The following is a 23,823-nucleotide window of genomic DNA, read 5'->3' as shown; positions in this document are numbered from 1 at the left end:
GTAGTAGGTAAGAGGCACTGCATACCTCTGGCTGGCTAACACTGCATGTAATGCTGAGAGGTAGTTATCACTCCCTAGGAAGCTCTGGAACGAGGGGGCATAGGATGAAGGTGAAAGGGGGAGAGGCTCAGAAGCAGCCTGAGGAAACACTTCTTCAAGGAAAGGGTGGTGAATTCGTTGAACAGTCTCCTGGTGGAAGTGGAGGAGACGAAAACAGTATCTGAATTCAAGAGATTTTGGGAGAAATACAAAGGGAGTGATAGGGAGAACAGATGACATGGATGAGCAGATTGGATAGGCCATATGGTCTTTATCTGCGGACATTTTTCACTGTTTCTAAAAGGGGCAATTCTAGAAATGGGAGCCTTCTTTTAGGAACCCTGATGCTGTGTGGTGAAGGCACCTAACATTAAGGTGCCCACAGTTATATTAGTCATTCATAAGTGTGGGTGCATGAATGCGGCAAGAGCGCACTTAACATGGTATTCTGTAATGACTAAACACAGGAGAGACAATTTTCTACAGGAGACAAAGGAAATACTCTTTTACCTAAAAATGTTTTCATATGACACCCAGAGAAAGTTATACAATTCAACAAGAGATGAAGCAGGACACATCTTACAGTACAACAATATTAACAAGTTCATCGGGATATATGGGGGTAATTCTATATAATGTGCCATAAGTTAGGCGCAGGAAGATAATAGCAGCAGAACACTAAAATGGGGGTAAAATGGTCATACTTTATATGTGGGAACATATATGCTACATAAATGCCTACAAACATTACCAAATACAGCTATTAGATTATTAGAAATTTGACCACATCACTCCATTGTTTAAACGGTTTCACTGGCTCCCAGTTAAGTGTAAAATAAAATTTTAAGTATGGCCCATAAGACCTCATATTTGCATCGATTGCTTTATTTGAGTTCTCTCCCTATACCCTAGAAGAATTTTGAGATCATTGCAGGATTTAGGATAGCAGTTCCTTACGTAGCGAAAGCACTCTGGGAAGTAACCCGACAAAGAGTCTTCTTTTGGTTAGCCCCTTCCTTATGGAATGGGCTACCGAAGCACAATACAGCTGAAGAAAATTTCACAAAGTTTAAAGTGCTCCTAAAACTTTCTTCTTTCAGCTAGTGTTTTAATATCCAGCTGGATGATGAAGGAAAGGTCTATTAGGACCCTTGTGAATAGTGATCCAGCATATCCGTGTGGTTATTTTTATGTTTGTATGGTCTCGATTTGAATGTAGTAGGTCTTTCCCTATTATTTATATGGCATTCTTTTCTATTATGTTTTTACGTTTTTAGACAATTATGAACCGCTTAGATCCTATTGTCGGCCTGGTTGTATATGAAATTTTAATAAACAGTTATGCACATAAGTGCACTCGAGAGCAATTCTATAACTGGGCACAGAGGGGACGCTCCCACTATTTAGAACGCGCGTGATAGAATACTTGTATTTAAGCATACCCATTTACACCAGCCACAGACATACTGTAAATGCTTGCATCTAAAGTGTTATTTTGGAGGAAGTTGGGCTACACAGCATTTGCTTCTTATTTAAAAAGACTTTACATCTGTTCCCTTCTCCACTACTGCCAACTCCAGACTTCGCGCCTTCTGTCTCGCTGCACCCTACGCCTGGAATAAACTTCCTGAGCCCCTACGTCTTGCCCCATCCTTGGCCACCTTTAAATCTAGACTGAAAGCCCACCTCTTTAACATTGCTTTTGACTCGTAACCACTTGTAACCACTTGCCTCCACTCTTCCTTCCCGTTCACATTAATTGATTTGATTTGCTTACTTTATTTATTTTTTGTCTATTAGATTGTAAGCTCTTTGAGCAGGGACTGTCTTTCTTCTATGTTTCTGCAGCGCTGCGTACGCCTTGTAGCGCTATAGAAATGCTAAATAGTAGTAGTAGTAGTAGTAGGAGTTCCTGAAGAAAGAAGTTCATCCGAAACGGAGCTCTGTAGAACCCGGCAACGTTGACTACACAACTACAGATAAGCAATTGCATAGTTGGGAAGTTGCTTACATATTACTATTATTTTTTGGACATTACTGGTTGGGACGTTTACTGCATTATGATTTATGATATGTGGTTGGAGTGATACATTTTCACATTGTTTGATTGTTTTGTTGAAACTTATACACTTTCAGTGGTCTACTCGAGGATGTGTCTTGGAGCAGAAACGGTAGCCCAAATCGGGCATATTCATTTATATATGATAGCTCCGTAACACCGAGGGCATTGTAAGTCACAGTTTGATAACTGAGTGACCACTTTCACTTTAACAATTTTATTTGTTATGGGTTTGACACTCACTTTAGACTCCCACATATCACATATTTTCTCCAGAAAGCTATTTCTCATTGTGCACCTAAAGTCAGACATGTTACTGTAGACTTACATCAGTATCCTATAACGGATTTGGCGTGTAAACGTGCTGTCACAGAAAACTAGTTGAGAGCCCAAATTTTAAGTGTCTAACTTTTAGCGCCCTTTACTGAATTGACCCCTAGGTTTTTAATATCTAGGTTGCACGTCGCATCTGTGTATGAGGTTTATGTATCAGACAACTCTGTCAAAATATAATCCATCAGCACAATAAAAAACAGTGATATGCCAAAATTATTTAAGTATTCCTGCACTATCAGCTTTGTAACAAATTTATTGCAAATTGTAGTTTAGGCGCCCTTTCGCTAAGCTGCAGTAAAAGGGGCTTTGTACTAGCAGCGGCAGCCCTTTTTACAATGGGTAAAAAGCCCGAAAAAAAGAAATAGCCATGCAGTAAGTTTGCACTTACCATGCGGCCATTTTAGGGGGAGCACTTACCGCCACCCATTTAGATGGTGGTTAAGGGATCCAGTGCTAACTTGGCGGTAATCGGGAAGCGCACAGTGCTGTCCAATTACCGCCAGGTACCCCCTGTGTTAATATTTTCCTGGAATTTCCAGTAGTACCGGAAATGCCACGTGCTGGGGGTGGAAGTACCACCGGAGGCCATGTTAGGCCTGTGATAGTTCCGATTTGCCGTGTGGCAACCCTTTAGTAAAAGGGCCCCTAGTGACTATCAGTGAAAATCCATGAGCTGCATGAAAAATTGAATATGCTCAACATGGTTCCATGCTTGACACAACAAGCCCCAAACTCAATTACTGACCTGCTTACATAAATGAACAACCACCCATATGATCCAGCTCAGAAAAGCTCATTAGTTGGAACACACAATACAGTGTGTGGATGGGTTAATGACTTTCGTAGTTCAGAATTTGTAGACACGAATGCTTTCCAGATAGCTATCGCATTTGGAAAGAGAGACTTTCATTCTGGTCACACAAAAAGGGAGCTGAAGTACTGCTCCAGGATATTAATCTTATAGGAGAAAGGACGGGAACTGTTCCCAGCATGAGATGGACAAGGGAGAAAAGCTCTTAGGAAGTCATTAAACTTAATAGTCAAAGACAAGAGTTTCATTAATATTACATCCCATACATAAATCATTTTAAAAGACATCCAGCTTTGGAGCTAATAAGGGTTTAAGAGTACATTTTAAAAATCTTGGGCATCGTATGGAAATGAGTATACACATTGAAGCATCAGTTTTACAAAAAGGTAGGTTTAAGCAGCAGCCAGCAGAGATTTAAAGGAGATACGCTGTGGTGTGGTTCGAGCTCTCCTTTAAGGTATACACATATTCCATATTTTAGAACACCAGTACACATATACATGTACTTATGTATTATTTATTACAATTGTACCCTGCGCTTTCCCACACACAGCAGGTTCAATGCAGCTTACATAGTAAATAGAATTATAAAGTATTAAAGGAGAATATTACAAACTGAAATAAACATAGTAGTAGTAAGGTTTGAAGAATATGTGAATTGAACATGGAAAGGTAAACAAGGCAAGATAGACAAAAGGAAAGAGATTGGGAGGGGTATGGTGTAGGGAAGATGGAGACGAGAAGACTGGGGATGAGTATAAGGAGTTTGGGAGACATGGTTTAAGGTATAATCATCTTCAGAGCAGGAGTTGTGTACTAGACTTCTACAAATCTATAATTTTGTAACCGCCTTTTTAGCAATATGTAAGCCACATTGAACCTGCCATACAGTGGGAAAATGTGGGATACAATGCAATAAATAAATAAACAAACAAACATACCTGGGAAAATATCCGTGTCAGCACTTATTCTGGTCCAAGTCACTCATGATCCTTGGCTAACTTCCCATTTGGATTGGAGGAGTGCTCGAGTGGGGTACAGTGCTCACTTCTCTCTAGTTTTCAAAACCATCTCCATTTTAAAACCTTTTGAGTTCTGACGGGCAGCTCCTTACTCTGTTCCCCGAGGACATGCAGGTTTATAAAATCTGCCACTGACATGTTTAAGAAGCAAACGTGCACCTTATGTATCAGTGTTTCCCAAACTTGTATAATCATGAGAAAGATTTGCATGCAATGCCCTCACTGCATGCAAATTTCTCTCATGAATATTCATTGTGGATATCCGGAAAACCTGACTGGATGGGGTGCCTCCAGGACCAGGTTTGGGAACCACCGTTATATGTGTATACTGCCCTACCTATATTTATAACCTCCCCCCCCCCCCCCCCCCCAGTAATGATGCTTTTTTAAAACATTTTAATTTCTAAAATGGTATCCCTGTTACGCATGGCACCATACATATTTATTAAAGGCTCAGTGCTCACCCAGCCTTTTATAACATACCAGCGTCATTTTAAATTAATGGCCCTAAACAGCTCCCTACCTGGATAACACTTAGAAAGCTATCCTACATGTTTAAATCTCCTCTGAGCTGTTTTCCAATATAAATCAAGACACCATGACAATAAAAAGAGACAGACAGCCATTCAATCAGGTTTTAGGATCTAAGCAAGTGTACCTGAACTAGTATAAAATCAGAGTATTCCTGGCTGAAGTCTTCTTAAATGTCCTTCCAAAAATCTGGAATCTTCATGATACACGTGCGTTCACTGTGTAGCTTCAGTCATTAAACAGGGGTAACCATCCTTGTATTTTTTTATTCAATGAGACAATAAGATTAAGCATGACTTGAGGTAAAAGCAGCAGTGAATTACCCCTTGTTATGAAGTAATAGTCCTGAATTTCTTGTGGAAATTCAAAACACAGTTGTGTAATGCTTATAAGATCAAAGATCTTCTCCCATACTCCCCGCCTAGTTGGCCGTGGAGGAGGCGTCGGGTTACTACTCTCGCCCTCCTGTAGCTTCCAACCCCTCCTCCTACCACAGTCTCACTGCTTCTCATCCTTTGAAGTCCACTCCATCCGTCTATTCTACCCGTTGCCACTCAGAGTGGCAGTCATTTACCGCCCCCCTGATAAATCCCTCCCTTCCTTCCTCACCGACTTCGATGCCTGGCTTTCTGTTTTTCTTGAACCCTCATCTCCATCCCTCATTCTCGGAGACTTCAACATACACGTTGATGACCTGTCCAACTCTCACGCTTCTCAGTTCCTCACTCTAACATCCTCCTTCAACCTCCAGCTATGTTCCACCACCCCTACTCACCGTGATGGCCATTGCCTTGACCTCGTCCTCTCCTCTTCCGGCTCACCCTCCAATTTCCACACCTCAGCTCTTCCTGTCTCTGATCATCACCTGATCACCTTCACACTTCTTCACCCTCCCCCTCAGCCCCGCCCAACATTAACCACTACTTCCAGGAATCTCCAGATTATTGACCCTCCCACCTTATCATCTAGTATTTCTAATCTCCTCCCCTCCATCATGTCCTCCGAGTCTGTTGACGAGGCTGTCTCCGCTTACAATGCCACTCTCTCCTCTGCTCTGGACACCCTTGCACCATCCACCTCCCGTCCCACAAGGCGTACTAATCCCCAGCCCTGGCTGACCCCTTGCATCCGTTACCTTCGCTCCTGCGCCCGATCTGCTGAACGCCTCTGGAGGAAATCTCGCACCCATTCAGATTTCCTTCACTACAAATTCATGCTATCCTCCTTCCAGTCCTCACTATTCCTTGCCAAACAGGACTATTACACCCAATTGACTAATTCTCTCAGCTCTAACCCTCGTCGTCTCTTCGCCACCCTTAACTCCCTCCTCAAAGTGCCCTCCGCTCCCACCCCCCCGTCACTCTCTCCTCAATCACTGGCTGACTACTTCCGCGACAAGGTGCAAAAGATCAACCTTGAGTTCACTACCAAGCCACCTCCTCCTCTTCACCCTTCAACCCTCTCCCTCAACCAACCAACCCAGACCTCCTTCTCCTCCTTTCCTGATATCTCCGAGGAGGAAACCGCCCGCCTTCTTTCCTCCTCAAAATGCACCACTTGTTCCTCTGATCCCATCCCCACCAACTTACTTAACACCATCTCTCCTACTATCACCCCCTCCATCTGTCATATCCTCAACCTCTCTCTCTCCACTGCAACTGTCCCCGACACCTTCAAGCATGCTGTAGTCACGCCACTCCTCAAAAAACCATCACTAGACCCTACCTGTCCCTCCAACTACCGCCCCATCTCCCTCCTACCCTTCCTCTCCAAGACACTTGAGCGCGCAGTCCACAGCCGCTGCCTTGATTTTCTCTCCTCTCATGCCATCCTTGATCCGCTTCAATCCGGTTTTCGCCCTCTTCACTCGACAGAAACAGCACTTTCTAAAGTCTGTAATGACCTGTTCCTTGCCAATCCAGAGGCCACTACTCCATCCTCATCCTCCTGGATCTATCCGCCGCTTTTGACACTGTCAATCATGACTTACTTCTTGCCACACTGTCCTCATTTGGGTTCCAGGGCTCTGTCCTCTCCTGGTTCTCCTCCTATCTCTCCCACCGCACCTTCAAAGTTCATTCTCATGGATCTTCCTCCACCCCCATCCCCTTATCTGTTGGTGTTCCCCAGGGATCGGTCCTTGGACCCCTTCTCTTCTCAATCTACACCTCTTCCCTGGGCTCCCTGATCTCATCTCATGGTTTCCAGTATCATCTCTATGCTGATGACACCCAACTGTATCTCTCCACACCAGACATCACCGCGGAGACCCAGGCAAAGGTATCGGCCTGCTTATCCGACATTGCTGCCTGGATGTCCAACCGCCACCTGAAACTGAACATGTCCAAGACCGAGCTTATCGTCTTTCCACCAAAACCCACTTCTCCTCTTCCTCCACTTTCTATCTCAGTTGATAACACCCTCATCCTCCCCGTCTCATCTGCCCGCAACCTCGGAGTCATCTTTGACTCCTCTCTCTCCTTCTCTGTGCATATCCAGCAGATAGCCAAGACCTGTCGCTTCTTCCTCTTTAACATCAGCAAAATTCGCCCTTTCCTCTCTGAACACACCACCCGAACTCTCGTCCACGCTCTCATTACCTCTCGCCTGGACTACTGCAACTTACTCCTCACCGGCCTCCCACTTAGCCATCTATCCCCCCTTCAGTCTGTTCAGAACTCTGCTGCACGTCTCATATTCCGCCAGAACCGATATACTCATATCACCCCTCTCCTCAGGTCACTTCACTGGCTTCCGATCAGATACCGCATTCAATTCAAGCTTCTCCTTCTTACCTACAAATGCACTCAGTCTGCTGCCCCTCACTACCTCTCTACCCTCATCTCCCCTTACGTTCCCGCCCGTAACCTCCGTTCACAGGATAAATCCCTCCTCTCAGTACCCTTCTCCACCACCGCCAACTCCAGGCTCCGCTCATTCTGCCTCGCCTCACCCTATGCTTGGAACAACCTTCCTGAGCCCTTACGCCAAGCCCCCTCCCTGCCCGTCTTCAAGTCTTTGCTTAAAGCCCACCTCTTCAATGCTGCGTTCGGCACCTAACCCTTACCGTTCAGTGAATCCAGACTGCCCCAATTTGACTGCCCCTATCGGACCGACCGTTCACTTGTCTATTAGATTGTAAGCTCTTTGAGCAGGGACTGTCTCTCTTTGTTAAATTGTACAGCGCTGCGTAACCCTAGTAGCGCTCTAGAAATGTTAAGTAGTAGTAGTAGTAGTAGTAAAGACCATGGATATGAAGTATAAAAAATGGAATGAATGTAGTTCTATTTTCAACAGCTCCGTCCAGTGCTCACATTTAAAGGACCCTTTTACTAAAGTTTAGTGCACACTAATGGAATTAGTGCACCCTAAATGCTAAGAAGCCCATTTTATACCCATGGACTTCTTAGCATTTAGCACGCTATGCTTTAGTAAAAGGGCCCCTTACTGTCAGAGGAGACAGGGACAACAATTACTGTCAATCCCGTCATAGGCTCGTTAACATTTTTAATGCACACTAATCATGTACGTGCGTTAACCATGTACATAAGCAGTAAAACCAGCAGCACAGCCTGGAAGTGGCAGGCTGCCAGAGATAGTACCACGGGGAGCTAGTTAGTACTGAAAAAGCAGAGGAAAAGTCCTCTGCGACCGAGCCAACGAAGTTACCTGCTCTGCCTCATCTGGAGTCCGGCGGGAAAATCAGGCGTTTGGCTGTTCAATTGATGTGGCCGATAAACAGATCTGGAGACTATAATACACTTTAAGTTGCAAACTGCATTAATAATAATAAAAAAAAAAGGGTATGCAATTTGTCACATACATCCATACTAGTCAAACATACATCAGATATACAAGAAAACATTTCAAAAGAATTAGAAGGCCGATTAGCTCCCTCAAAAGATATGAGCCCCTCAATCACCAACATACACACCACAAACACCCATACTATAAACAAAAACAGTAGAAGGCCAAGTTTAGTGGAACCTATTAGGGCGTAAAAGGCCAGGTTTAGCGATATAAGAAGCCAGTAAGACAGCAGAGACAGTCACAGTGCAGCAGGTTATGTTTGAAAACCTCAGGAATCCTGGCGGTAATATAGAGTAGCACAGTGTTATATCAACTGTGGGACCAATAAGGCCCCTGCTCTATCTCGACCAAAGACTGGCGGGCTCCAGGCAGGTATAAAGAAGCCCGATCAGCTGGAAAGATGATATCAAATCCAAGAAGAGGCAAATATAAAAATGAGAGTGTACATGAAAGGATCAAGCAGCAGAAAGGCCCAAAATGTCTGCCATGCATACAGTAAACAGTTCAAAGGTCATAGCTGAAATCCAAAGGAACGTAGGCCCCACTTAAGATGTAGTAGACTCTGTGCCTCTAGAACCAGTTAGCAGTTCAAAACCATCCACAAAAAACCTGGCAGCCTCCACAGTATCAAAAACATGAGTCTGTGAGTGGGGGAAGGGTGGGGGGAATAGGGGGGATAAAAGGGTTATAAGCATAATGTTAAAATAAAAATTAAATTGTTGCATTGTCATGTGCTGGAGCCAATGGCTCGTTGTTATGTTTGAGATGTTTTCTCAATAAAAATTCAAAGTTAAAAAAAAAAACATGAGTCTGCCCTTAATGTTGTATATGGAGCCGGGTGAGATCCTGCAGCACAAAATGAATCTTCACTGCAAAGAGAGTGGATCATAACAGGGAGAAGGCCCTTCTTTTAGCAGCCACCCCGTGGAAGCAAAGCAGTTTCCTATTTTGGTAAGTGAGTGTTTTGCATGAAGCACTTGAAGAATGGCAACCTTGTGGGCATAGTTTAGAATCTTAAGTATAACCACTCGAGGCTTGTTGTTTTCTGCCTTTGGTACCCCCAAGCGATGTGTGCTTTCCATGCGAAGAGGGCCCACATGGGCGGGCAAGCTCAACTCGTGGGTAAACAAGGCTTCCAAAAATCTGACAAGTTCCATCTTCAGGACCGACTCTGGGATGCCAACCAAGTGAAGATTTCTTCCAGCTTGGCTTGGCAGTTCTCAAGTGCTTTCTACAAGCAGGTGTGAGTAGCTTCCATGCCCTGGACTCGGTCCTCCACATCTCCCAGCCACTGTTGGTATTGTGCAATATCCCAGGTGAAGTCCTCCAGGGTTGCCAGCTGCTTATCAAGTAGGATCTCCATCAGTGCAGTGACCTCTGCTGCTACTTCAGAAACCCACGCGGAGCTCAGCGTCAGCGCCACTACGTCTTGTCCTCATGCGTGAGGGCTCAGCTCCCGTCCTTCTGAAGGGATTTAGACGCCATATGGAATCGAAGAGAATAAAACTTAGTCTCTGACATTGGTGGACAGCATCAGCCAGTCACAAATAACAAAGAGGGAGCACTGATCAGTCAGAAATGGAGGGGGGGGGGGTCAGGTAAGAGAGCAGGAGAGGTGACGGCTAGCACCTTCCCCTGAACATGGCATCACCATTAATATATACTTTATTGTACTGTACAATGCTGAGATTTGTAAAAGTGTGGCGCACAGTAAGTCTCAATAAACTATACTGGGGTGGGGGGGGGGGCACTGTGCGAAAAATACTTGGAACTCAATCAGATATGGTGAATGACATGTAAGAAATCTGAGATGTTCTCATTGTCTCATAACTATGTTACTCAATTCCATTAGCTCTCATTTGCTTTGATCTTAACCATTTGGCATATCACTTTTCATCAAATAGCAAAGCAGTTTACAGATACAGTTTAAAGTGAGATATAAATAAATCAATAACAAGCGTAATATTCTTATTTAGATCAGGAGGTAGCCACAGGACTATAACTGCTTCTATTACATTTCTATTATCATTAATGAATATTCACTATTTCATTGGTTGTTTATACAGCCGTATGGATTTATTTTTGTATAATTTTTTCTGAGATTTTCAGTGAGAGAGCAGTACACTAGCAAAGGGCCTAAATGTAAATATATTTGACTATCCAGCCTCACATATGAGCGTATGGAGCAATATTTCAGGATATGCTGACATTTCATTTACCAATATTCATCAGTCAACTACATGCATTCTAGACGATGCTCACCCAGCATGGAAAGCATGCATTAGCAGAATTACAAGACAAAAATGTTTCTGGTCGCTAGAGCAGGTTTTCAGGAGAGCATGTAGGATTCAGCTCTTGGGTTCAGGTGATTACTTTAGTTCCCTCTTAGAATTTACTGGGTCACCCTGCTGCATGCTGCCACCATAACACTGCTTATAGTTAAAAACGCCTGACTGCAGAAAAAACTTGCGGCTTGGCCTAAAATTCCATTTTTCTTTCCTATTCAAAAGTGTCCCGTTTTCCACCTGGTCCCATCTGCGAAAATAAATGACCCAGTCTTCAGTCTCAGCTGTCTGTGGGATGAGTCACTCCCCTTTCAATGGCAAGATGAAGCAGACCAAAGGCCGAGGTAGCATCCTACAAAGGAGATGAATTAACCATGAAAAGCTATGTCAGTCATAGCAAAAGCTCTGAGGCAGCGTGTGTCATACAAGGAACAAAGCCTTTGATGACTACTAGGCTTCAGCAACTTGAAAAGCAATATTATCTCAGCACACCACTCTGAAGTCTTTCTAAAAATATCTGAGATCAATCTTTTCTTCACCAGAGAGTACTAGAATTTTAAATAAGCTCTAAGACAGACTCTAAAATAACATTCCCTCAGGTAAGGGAGGGGTAATCCCCAACATTCTAGTGTCACCCCTAGCTCCATTTCCCAGAATGCCCTGATTACCCTATGTGGCTTTGATTTTTCAAATTAGAGAAGAGCCCCTATGTGCCCCTGATAATGGTAATTGAGCACTCTGAAATGCCATGGAAAGGGAAATGGGACTCAATATACAGTCTTTCTGTGGTTTTTGCAACTACATTCAAAGCAGTTTACATAGTATATACAGGCATTTATTTGTATCTGGGGCAATGGAGGGATAAGTAACTTGCCCAGAGTTACAAGGAGCTCCAGTGGGAATCGAACCCAGTTCCCCAGGATCAAAATCCACTGCACTAATCACTAGTCTACTCCTCCACTCCAATAACTTGGTATCCGATGTGAAGTTTGAGTTGAGCTGCATCTAACAAGCCCACATAACGTTTTAACTGACAATAAGAATAGCGATGTCCCCATCCACCTTCTAACGTCTGTTGAAGTTCCATGAAAGGAAGAAGGTGACCTTCAGAATCCAAGAGGTGTTCAATTAACCGCCACCCAACCTGATAAGAGGTTCGTAACCAACTAGCTCCCCACTAAACCCCAAATAAGAGACTTCCAAACTTCTCAGAGCAGATAGAGCAGTATACTAGTCCTCAACCACTGTGGAAGGTGGGCCTTAGGATGATGTAGTAAAGAAAAGAAACTAAGGAGCATAATAAGCCCTCTCCAATTCCAATGGGGGTAAAGCCAGGATTTATTAAATAACCAGTCCCGAAGGTGGCGTAACAAGCAGGCTTTAATGTACACATGCAAATTTGGTAGTCCTAACCCCCCCCCCCCCCCTTAGCTCCAATTCCCTACAAGCTAGTGAAATAGCATTTTCGGCTTCTTTGCCACCCAGCAGAATTTAGAAAGCAGCTGACTGAATTTACGCTGGTCGTGTTTTAGCAGATAAAGTGGGAGAGTTTGAAGAAGATATGGCCACCTAGGCAATACCACCATTTTAACTAAATTAATCCTTCCAAGCAACAACATGGTCAAATCTCGCCACCCTGCAAGACAGCTTTTAGTCTCTTCTAGCATTCTGGATATATTTATAGAATACAGAGAAATAACATCCATAGTCAACTATATCCTGAGCTATTTTTTAAAAAGAGTCCGCCCATTGGAGGGGGAAGCTAGAACTCCACATCTGGCGGACTTGTGGAGAAGAACTTGTGGAGAAGACAGAAATGCCTCAGATTTAGCAAGATTCAAATGAAATCCCGCATAGTCTCCATACTCCCTAAACGTCTACAATAAAGTGTCTAAGGAAGGTTTAGGATTAATGAGATAGACTAAGAGGTCATCCACAACTGTGGCCATCTTAAATGTATCCGGCCAATCTGTACTCCCTTAATCTCAGAAGTTTCATGGATATCTCGTATTAAAGGGTGTAAAGTTAGAATAAAGAGAAGGGGTGACAAAGGGCAGCCCTGTCTCATGCCCTGGAGAGTTGGAATAATATCAGAGTCTACCAATAACTACGATCTTGGCACTGGGTGAGGAATATAGGGCTCTAATTGCAGAAATAAAACATCCCTTAAAGCCATAGCTCTCTAGAGTCACATACAAAAACTTCCAGTGGACTCAAACACTTCTCCGCATCAAAACTTATTAATAGTGAAGGAGCCCCCTCCCACCAATTTCTCTTCAAACTTAACAAGATTGTATGAAGATTTTTTGCCACTATTCTCCCCTGTGTATGAACCCCACCTGAGATTCAAGGATCAGAGCTGGCAATATTCTCGCCTGGCAATTCACCAAGATCTTGGCTAGCATCTTAACCTCCACATTCAAGAGTGAAATTGGCCTATACGGCTCAAGAAGGGATGGGTCTCTACCAGGCTTTGGAGAGACTACCACTCAAGCCATATTTGAGGCGTGCAGAACAGACTCTGCTTCGGACTTCCGGTGACGTCACCATCCCTAGATGGCGGTCTAGAATCGGAGCTCCGGAATAACCCTATGATTTAAGCTAATTTGAGCACACAACCATCGCTATTTTTGCCTGTTCCTATATCGGAGGAGACTGGAGTTATATCTTGAGGCGAGATGTCCCAAAAATCAAAAGCTGTAGCGCTTAAAAGTGGAGCGCGGAGCAGCGTGCGAGTCTCCAAGATGGACGGACGCCATGTTTCCTCTCAGAACGAGGAGCCGTCTGACTCCGAGTCAGTGAGATCAGATGAGGATGCAAATACCAGCAGAGGCCCGCACTTCACACGGCTGTTTCGTGATCTCCGCAAAGATCTGGCGCTTATGAAAACAGATATCGTGGAACGTATTGATAATCTAAGAGGGGAGATCAAAGAAGTTGGGACCCGTATTGACGATCTTGAAATGAGGGTCGAGGAACAGGTGGAAAACGTACTTCAGATACGTCAGAGAGAGGATGAACTTACTAATCAAATAGAGGACATGCAGTACAAAATGGATGATATCGAAAACAGAGCCCGCCGTACTAACTTGAGATTTCGAGGGGTACCGGAAGCGGGTAATCAGGAGGACGTGACTCGTATAGTACAGGAGCTATGCACGCAGATTCTAACAGCTGCCCCTGGTAATGAGGTGCCTGAAATCGAGAGAGCCCATCGTGCCCTGGGAAAACCTCTGAACAATAAGCCAAGAGACATAGTGGTACGCTTCTGGAAATACACTGATAAAGAACAACTGCTTACCTTGGCTAGGCAGAAAGCTGATCTTAAATTCAACGAGGCCTCGATTGGAGTATACCAGGATCTTTCTGCTTTTACATTGCAGCAGAGAAGGAGCATGAAACCTATACTGGATGTTTTGAATCAACACCATATTAAATATCGTTGGGCATTCCCATTTGCAATTTGTTTCGAAGTGGAGGGTAAACAGCATAGAATTCGCACGGCTGCCAGTGCGAAACTGGTATTGCAACAAGCTGGCCTTATGGGCCCAGAATCCGTGACTTCTGCAGTAACGGCGAACAACAGAGAGAAAATACGTCAGTGGCAACAGGTCTTCAACAAGGCTAAGAAACAAAAACTGACAGAGACCCATTTACCAACATGAACTGGTAACACCTGTTCTTTTTTTCCTCTATTTTCTCTTACCATTCTCTTTTTACGAAGAGAAGGAGGAGTCTTCTTTTTGAATATAACACATGTAAGATGTAGTTCGAACATAAGGTGCTCGATGAGTCATAGCCAGGGTTCCGGTGGGGCTTCTGGTTCTGGGCAGTGTGGGGGAGGGGTATGCTGGCCTTGCCTGTGAAGTGTGAGAATGCCAGGGGGTTCTTTCCCCCTGCCGTGCTCACTCAGGGGAAGTTTTGTTGTGTTGAGGGGTGTTGGGGAGGAACAGGGAGGGTTAAACTGTTTTCCTACAGGGTTCAATATATCAGATTAATGTCAGGTATTTGGCAGGATGGGACTTAACTTAAAGATAATCACGCTTAATGTGAAGGGTCTTAACGCACCAAGAAAGAGACAAATGATCTGGCAGGAGATAATCCGCCTACAGCCGCAGGTGATAATGTTGCAAGAGACCCATCTAAAACGTGCTCATGAACATCTATTTCACCATGCCTTATACCCTAAGATTTTTTTTGCATCTGACATTTCCAATAAAAAGCAAAGAGGTGTTGCACTTCTCTTTCGGAAAGACCTTCCTGTACAGATTCAGCATGTGAAAAGAGATTCCCAGGGCAGATTTGTCCTAGTCCGAGGGATTCTTGAAAATCAAACGGTAACTTGGGGCTGTGTGTATGGCCCTAATACGGGTCAATCCACCTTCTACAGTTTGCTTAAAAGACAAACTCAATCTTTTGTGGAGGGACAACTTATCCTGGGTGGAGACTTTAATGCAACCCTGAATCCGGCTGTAGATAAGTCGGGTCCTGTGTCGAAGAGTGATAAGATTAATGCTAAACACTTGAACAACTTTCTACAAGATTTGGGCCTATATGATACCTGGCGAGATCTTCACCCTTTGGACAGAGACTATTCTTTTTATTCCTCAGTACATGCTACTTACTCCAGAATTGACTATCTCTTTCTGGATAAATCCTTGGGAGGCCAGAATAATACTGCTCACATTGGAAATATTACGATATCAGATCATGCACCATGTGTGGTATCAGTAGCATGCTTAGGAAATGTGAAGCGTGGCTCTTGTTGGATGTTTAATAATACCATGTTGGGTCAGGATACTATTTGTAAAGAATATGTTGCTGTACTTAAGGAATACCTACATTTTAATATGAACTCGGGACCATCCTTATCAGTGGTATGGGACGCCCTTAAAGCGGTGACCCGAGGCCACTTCATGAAAGTGGCAGGGAAACTTAAAAGAAAAAAAGAAGCTGATATGCTTTACTGGAGGGGACAGATCAAAGATCTGGAACTTAAGCATAAACGAACGGGGTCTACTAGAGTTTATAAGTCATTGCAAACAGCGCGCCTGCATTTGGAGGCACTATTGTCCAGAGACCTGGTATTTCTTAATGAGAAGTTACGGCTGGGTGGATATGTGGAGCGCAATAAGATTAGTAGACAATTGGCAATAAAATTGCGTAAATTACAAACTGAACATAATGTTTTTCGAGTTAAAGGGAAAGGGGGAGATATTCTTAAAACATCCCAAGAGATCAGGGACAGATTTTGTAATTTTTATGCAGAACTATACTCCCGGGACCCATCAATAAAAGATGAGGCTGTCCATTCATACCTTGATGCGTTGGATCTACCATCTCTAGTCCCAGAGCAAAAGGCAAAGTTGGAGGCTCCGGTTGTGGTGCAGGAGGTTTTAGTAGCAATTAAAACACTGAAAAATGGCAAGTCACCTGGACTGGATGGATACACTAGTGAATTTTACAGGACCTTTGCGCCCCAGCTGGCGCCTCTTCTGACAGAGGTTTTTAACCATGTACGCTCTGGTGGAGATCTTCCGCATACAATGAAAGATGCATGGATTGCAGTCATACCTAAACCCCAAAAAGATGCTCTAGACTGTGCCTCATATCGTCCTATATCGATATTGAATGTAGATGTCCGTATCCTGGCCAAAGTGTTGGCTACCAGAATGAACTCTGTTTTGCCAGCTTTGGTTCACCCCGACCAGGTGGGGTTTGTCCCTAACAGACAGGCTTCTGACAATATCAGGCGTACATTAGATATCATGTACATAGCAAAACAACGTAAAATACCCTATTGCTTGCTCAGTGTTGATGCGGAAAAGGCATTTGATAGGGTTCACTGGGCCTTCTTACATGGCATATTGGAGCGATATGGTTTTGGACCCTATTTTAGTAATTGGATTAGGGAATTATATACAAACCCAAAAGCATGTGTCAGGGTCAACGGTCAGGTATCTCCTTTCTTTGAGCTACAAAGGGGTACTCGTCAGGGATGCCCACTCTCACCCTTATTGTTTGCTCTTGTGATGGAGCCACTGGCCCACAGTATTAGGACTGATCCTGGGATTCGGGGGGTGAGGGCAGGAGGATGGGAATCTAAAATTGCTCTCTTTGCTGACGATGTCCTATTGACTTTGTCGTCACCTCTGGAATCATTACCGAAAGTGTTCCAGGAGATGGAGAGATATGGTCAGGTCTCAGGTTTTAAAATTAATATGACTAAGACCGAAGCAGTAGCCCTGGGTATGACAGAAATGGATTATTGCACCTGTCGACATCTCTATCCACTGAAATGGACGACTAAGGGTATAAGATACTTGGGAGTTTTCATTACCAGTGCCCCTGAAGAAATAAATAATGCCAATTATACTCCTTTGTTGAAAACGATTCAAAACGATTTAACTAGGTGGGATTCCTTAAGCTTATCATGGTTTGGCAGGATTGCCACTGTGAAAATGAATGTTTTGCCTAGATTGCTCTACCTTTTTCAAGCTATACCATTGCCACTAGCAGAACAAGTGCTCCAGTCAATGCAAAACCAGATACAGAAATTTATTTGGCATGGAGGTCACCCCCGAATTCATTCCTCCGTGCTGTACAAGGCTCGTAAAACTAGAGGTGGGTTGGGAGTCCCTAACTTGATACTATATCATAGAGCAGCCCAAGCTAAGGCAGCAGTAGAGTGGTTTCAGGAGCCGATACATAAATTGTGGGTGCAACTGGAACAGTATATGATCCATAGTCCGCTGAAATTGGGCCATCTGCTATGGCTGCCGCCCAGGCATAGACGCCTGGGTCCAAATTTGTGCCCCATCATTCAGTTTACATTAATGTGCTGGGATAAGTTGGAACGAGTAAAGGATTTTCATAACTCTAGGTTGTCTCCCATAGCATATAATATGGCATTTGTTCAAGGGTGTACCCCTTCTGCTTTTACGAGGTGGAAGCAACTAGGTTTAGACTTATGGGGACAATTGGTGGAAAAAGAAAGCTTCATAGCTTTTGGAGAATTGGCAGAAACATATCACTTGCCTTCTAAGGATAATTATGCTTATTGTCAACTTATCCACTTTCTTGGCACCCGGGGGGTCAGGGATAAATTGTTTAGAGAAGTGACATTTTTAGAGGAAATGTGTGTAAGAGATCTGGGTTCTAAGGGCCTGATATCCTTGTTATATAAACATCTGAGAGATTCACTACCGACAACAAGTAGGCACCGCATAAGTTGGGAAAAAGAATTAGGTACCTCATATGAAGAAGGGGAATGGGAGCGTATGGAGCGTGCTTCGGCTTGTGTCTCTCCTGCAGTTAACATTCAAGAAAACAGCGTTAAAGTATTGTACCGCTGGTATCTAACACCAGTACGACTGAACCGAATGTTCCCAAGGGTCCAGCCTTTGTGTTGGAGAAATTGTGGTCAGTTGGGCACCTTGGGCCATATTTGGTGGACATGCAAGAAGGTTAAGGCGTTCTGGAAAGCGATCCAGAACAGGCTCCAAATGTGGGTTAGATCTAGTATTCCTTGGGACCCGGCAATATTTTTGTTTAATCGACCTATTCCAGGGATACCTGCAGAAGGGAAGGCATTGGCGCGGGCTTGTTTTTGTGCAGGTCGTGTGATCATTGCCAGATCCTGGAAGCAGTGTCATACCCCTTTAATAGCGAAATGGATATATCTGATGGAGTATATAGCGGAACAGGAACGACTATTGGCACAGGAGAAAAAAACAATGCCAAAGTGGACGAAGATATGGACCCCCTTTGTGTCTAAAGAATAGTCTCTGGATATGTCGGGGCATATATTGATTTAAATGTATATGAACCTTGTGGGGGCGGGGGGAGTGGGTTTAAGTTGTTTAGTTTATGCTTTACTTAATAATTATTTTCAATGTACTTCTAATGTTTAAAAGTGACCGGACTATATTTGGTTGATAACAGGGGTTCCTGCTTTTGTAGGACCTTTACTGCAGATGAATCTAAAATGTTTGATAATGTTCTGTCATATTGTTTTCCACAATGTATGTTTGCTGGATTCATTAATAAACGTCTGGTTTAAAATTAAAAAAAAAAAAAAAAAAGAACAGACTCTGCTTCTATCATTAAAATAAAGACTTTGGCTAAAGGAACTCCTATATCCTCTCCCATAAGCTTATAAAATTCCATAAGCATACCATCTTCACCAGGAGCCTTTAAAAGGGAACCCTGCTGAATCGCCCAATATACTTCCTCTGGTTGAATGGGAGCATTCAACAGATCCAGAGCTGTTTGATCTAACCTGAGTAGCAGAAGATTCTCAAGATGACCATTGAGTCCAGTGTCTACTGGTTCCACATATAGCTTCCTATAATATTCCAGAAACGCCTTACATATAGTCATATCCTCCATAAGCCGCTTACCCCCCTCAGTCTGAAGCACCAAAATGCGCAGCGGTCCCTCTTTTCTAGCAATTAACCAAGCCAGCAATTTACTTTCCTTGCTTCCATGCTTGTACAACTGATATTTGTAATAAATCATAGATTTTTGTTTCGCCCTAAGGTGCAATAACTTATTCAGCGCTACTTGAAGCTCTATAACCCGCTACTTGTGAGGGGCTGAGTGTAACCATCTGCCCTTCCAGAAATCACTAAAAACCCATCTGTTCAGGCAAGCCTACCCAAAGGACCCAGATTAATTCCTATGTACCTATCTATCCATCACATATCCAGGAGACAACGATAATGACCTAGACTACATCTCCCACCACATCTCCCCTGCCTATCCCTTGCGCTATCCCCTTTTGCCTCACCAACCCCTCCCCTAATGCTCACCTACCCTTGCTCTCACCTCTCCTACTCCCTTCACACTTGCCCATCCCCTTCCGCCTCATCTACCCCTCCAATTGCTCACTTACCCGTGCTCATCCTTCTACTACTCCCCTCATCCCTGCATCTCTACATTCTTATCTCTTTTATTACTCCGATAACACCCAACTTATTTCTCTTCACCAATACTTTGTAATCCCAATTACTATGTAAGCCGCATTGAACCTGCTTTGAGTGGGAAAGTGCGGGGTACAAATGTAATAAATAAATAAATAAATTGCAAAACCTCTTTATCCCTGGCCTTGCGTAAATGGCTAACATAACTAATTATCTCCCCTCTCAAGACAGTTTTCGCTGCTTCCCAGTAAACCAGGGTTTTTTATTTATATGTCCTATTGTGATTTTTGTATTCTTTTTCCACCACTGCAGTAAACACTCCTGAAACTGAACATCGTGATGTAACATTAATGGGAATACCCAAAGAGGTTTCCTTCCCACAGCTCCTTTAAGGCACCAAACCACACTGATTAGCACATGATCAGAAACAGCATAAGGTCCAATAGCTAAAGTGGTGACCCCAGAAAACAATGAAATAGAAATGAACAGATAATTCATGATTGGGTCAAATGTGCTCTAGATAAATGTGTGTAGTCTCTCTGTGTGGGGTGAAGAACTCTCCAAATGTCTACTAAATTAAGCTGTTCACAGAAATTAGGGACCTTTGGTAAGAGATAACTTCCCCTCTAGGATTAAAGTTTATCAAGATCTGGGATCCCACACCAAGTTGAAATTCCACCCCCCCCCCCCCCCACACACACACACACACACTATATAGCGGTGTTCGCTATACTCTAGCAAATGGGTAGTTAGTTTTTTATAGAACCTCCTATCAAAATGGTTGGGTACATAGACACTGTCCAATATGCTACAGTAACTTTAGAAATCAAAAATCGGCCCTCTGGGTCTGCTTCTAAGAGGTCCACACTATCCACCACTCCTCCTTAGAGCTTATAACTCTTCAAAATGGGTAGACTCAACTCCCATCTGTCGCAAGTGCTCTAGAGATGAAAATACATTTGCACATTTTATGTGGTATTGTGTTAAGGTGCAAGGATTCTAGTCACAGCTGATACATTACATTGCACATATTTTAGGCTTCCCAGGGATAGGATCAGTGGGACAATTCTTACTGGATAAGCAGGGTGCCTTTGCAGGCCTAGGAAGACACACAATAATTTTGTTGCAGAAAATGGCCTTAGTGGCAGGGAAATGCATACTGCAATCCTGGTTGTCTTACGACAATCTATAAGAGTGGGTAGGTAGGGGGGTGGTCTTGGGGGAGCGTGGTTTGGACTTTGTTGGGGTAGGAATACAGATTTGGAGATAACTTTAGTTTTTACATTAATACAGTTTTTCTTCTAGGGTTCCTAATCGTTAACTACCAGGGGAGAAACTAAGAACCAAGTTCTTTCCTCTGGTGTAGTTTGGCTGGTACGAGTGGACGGGGGAGAGGAGAGGGATTTAAGTGTACAGCCTGCTAATAGTCTGCCAAGAGAGACTATCATACAAGTGGCATTCACAACTCAGTACTTGTGTACAGGGGGGCTACCTTTATCTTTAGTGGTCAGGGAAATGAGCTAAGCACTAGGGAAGCAAAGGTTCAAATACTATTGTGTCTCCCAGTGATGCTGGACAAATCACTTAACCATCTAGTTGCCTCAGATACAAGATTATGAGCCCTCCAGGGGCAGGGAAAAATTTCTGTACCTGAATATAGCTTGCCTTGGAACTACCTCTGATAAAAGGTGTAAGCCAAATCCAAAGATCCATACACACACCTCTTAACAGTGTTCAATGTGCAAGCAAAAAGGAAGTGGAACTGTGAACCCAGGGCAGGGGAAACAGGAGAAGAGGGAGTGGATTAAAGAGATGTTCTCTACTCTGCTTCAAACTCATCTCCTCCCTTCCTCTTCCCAGTCGGCTGCCTGGAACATAACATCCCTGCTGCTCTGGCTCTAAAAAGAAGTGAAGAAGGTTCCAGGCCCTTCCCCAAGAAATTAATTCCTGCCCCTTAATGCTTAAAATCTTCCTTCACTTTTTTCTAAGGCTTTTCTGGACTTTTATCTTGTTTTATTTAATCTGTTAATTGGTCATGTCTTTAATGACTGTAAACCACCTTGACAAGTAACTCAAAAAGCAGTAAATCAGGAAAATAAAATGAAAAAGGCAGGATGGAAGCTAATATTAAAGGTAAGCATCCTATTTTTGCTGGTATAAACAATGAGTGAAAATACAAGAAATGCAATATATTAGGGAAAAGAAAGAAAAAACAGAACCAAGAAATAGATCAGTTGAAGAATTTGCATGACATGAGTAATCCTATTATATTAAAAAATATTTAGAAAACAGAATCAAGTTTATTTATGCTAGTTCTTAAAAGGCCAGATAACATGTAAATGAACTGAGTGACCTGAACATGACATATAATAAAAATGGCCCGGAAAAGAAAAAAAAAGTCAGTGCTTTGTTTCCTTTCAAAACTTATTTCACATGCCACTTTCACACTTCGTTCAGTTTTAAAAAGATTATTTTAATAGTACTGCCACAGAATTTGGACTCTTCTCAGCTGCAACCGGGTACCTTCTCAGGGCTAGGCTGGTGAACTCCTATATTTGTATGACATGCACACATTTGGTCTTTTGGAAGAGCTAAGAAACTCCAGGCCTAAAACCAGTTAAATATTGGCAGTAGGAGGATTGATGCCCTCCTACCTGTTACAACTAAGTAACCAAAACCATTTGGATCTTGGTCAAACTTGAAGAATTACAGATCTTATTAAAAAAATACCTCACACGCACTCTTCATCTAAAATTTTAAAAGAAATAAACTAGTGTAAAATGAACGCCAAACAGTTAAATTTTCTGTGCTGAAGTTTCGCATTTCCGATTTCATCACGAGACCTTTTCCAGCCCTGGATGAGTTGACAGTTTCCTTTGAAGTGCTCTGACCAATGAGCTTTATGCTAGTATCAATAACAAGCCACAGGCAAGTTGGCACTCTGAATTCAGTGGTAACTTTGCATTCACACAATGAGCTCCCCAGATACCTCCCAAGTTCCCCAAGCCTGGGTTTACCTTGTACACCTGAGGGATGACTATGTAGTAATGCTTCTGCTGCTCTCCATTGAAGTTCTGAAGCTGAGCAGCGTATTCGTTCTTGCTCTCATCAGCCATGTGAGTGCGCAGATTTAACTGTTGCTTTGCCTAAAAACACAATCAGCACACCAGGGTGTTTATTTTTGGGCTAAGACTTCTTGATTTTCTCTAAGAAGAAAACTAACTTCTCTGTAGCATACAATACTTCAAAAGCACATATAACAAGCAAACATATTGGCACCTTATCTATTGAAAATGTTGCTTTTAAGTCATTATTCAAGGCAATTATTTTTAAAACTACTCTGCTTGACCCCAGGGAGCAAGAAGGGTTAGACGAGTGACCCAGATGAGGCCAGCGCAAAGAGCTCCAACTGGCTCCAGAAATGTCAGATGTGCTGTGTAGCACCATGGCCCACAAGGACCACTTGGATTATGAAAGCACAGAGCGATCTGCGGCTTTTGTCAACATGGCCACTACCAAAATTTGAGGAGAACAGAGAAAGAGCTGCATAATCTATTATTTCAGAAATGACAAAGGGTCCATATGTTATTTTACATTGCATAAAAAGCTATCATTTGAAATGTGCACCCACAGCTACACAGCTATCTTTCAGCTAATTCCTTGGCCTACAGCAAACACTTAGCAGTGCTCCAGGATACCCTGGAAGGCAGTTTTATTTTACTGTACACGAAACATAATGGTGAATGATAGAAGCCTGTACATTTTATCTGGCCAGCAGAATGCAGCCCACGTGGTCTCCTGAGGATTTTGGAACATTAAAGAGGAGAGAGTGAGTTGTGGAGGCCTCTGGAGACAGCACTCTACCATGGAGCCTGCCGATGAGCATAAACTGTTATTATGAGAAAACAAGGAATTATCGAGCTGCAATAAAAAAGTAAATATCAAAATAACACTCACAAGAACACAAATAAGAAACAGAAAGAAGGCACTTTTAAAGTGTTCCTTT

The 23,823-nt window shown here is 43.2% G+C and overlaps 1 protein-coding gene across 2 annotated transcripts in view; it reads right to left on the bottom strand.

Moving 5' to 3' along the window:
- Positions 1 to 23,823, bottom strand: part of FNBP1L (formin binding protein 1 like) — a 250,502-nt gene that overhangs the window by 75,501 nt on the left and 151,178 nt on the right. For both annotated transcript variants that reach the window (XM_030205455.1, XM_030205454.1), the window contains exon 7: positions 22,835 to 22,963. In XM_030205455.1, coding sequence (XP_030061315.1) covers positions 22,835 to 22,963 — 129 coding nt within the window. The remainder of the gene's footprint in view (positions 1 to 22,834; positions 22,964 to 23,823) is intronic.

The sequence above is a fragment of the Microcaecilia unicolor genome, chromosome 6 (assembly GCF_901765095.1).
Source record: "Microcaecilia unicolor chromosome 6, aMicUni1.1, whole genome shotgun sequence".
Taxonomy (NCBI): Eukaryota; Metazoa; Chordata; class Amphibia; order Gymnophiona; family Siphonopidae; genus Microcaecilia; species Microcaecilia unicolor.
Note: the sequence above shows the minus strand (reverse complement) of the source record. Positions and strands in the feature narration are given on the sequence as shown.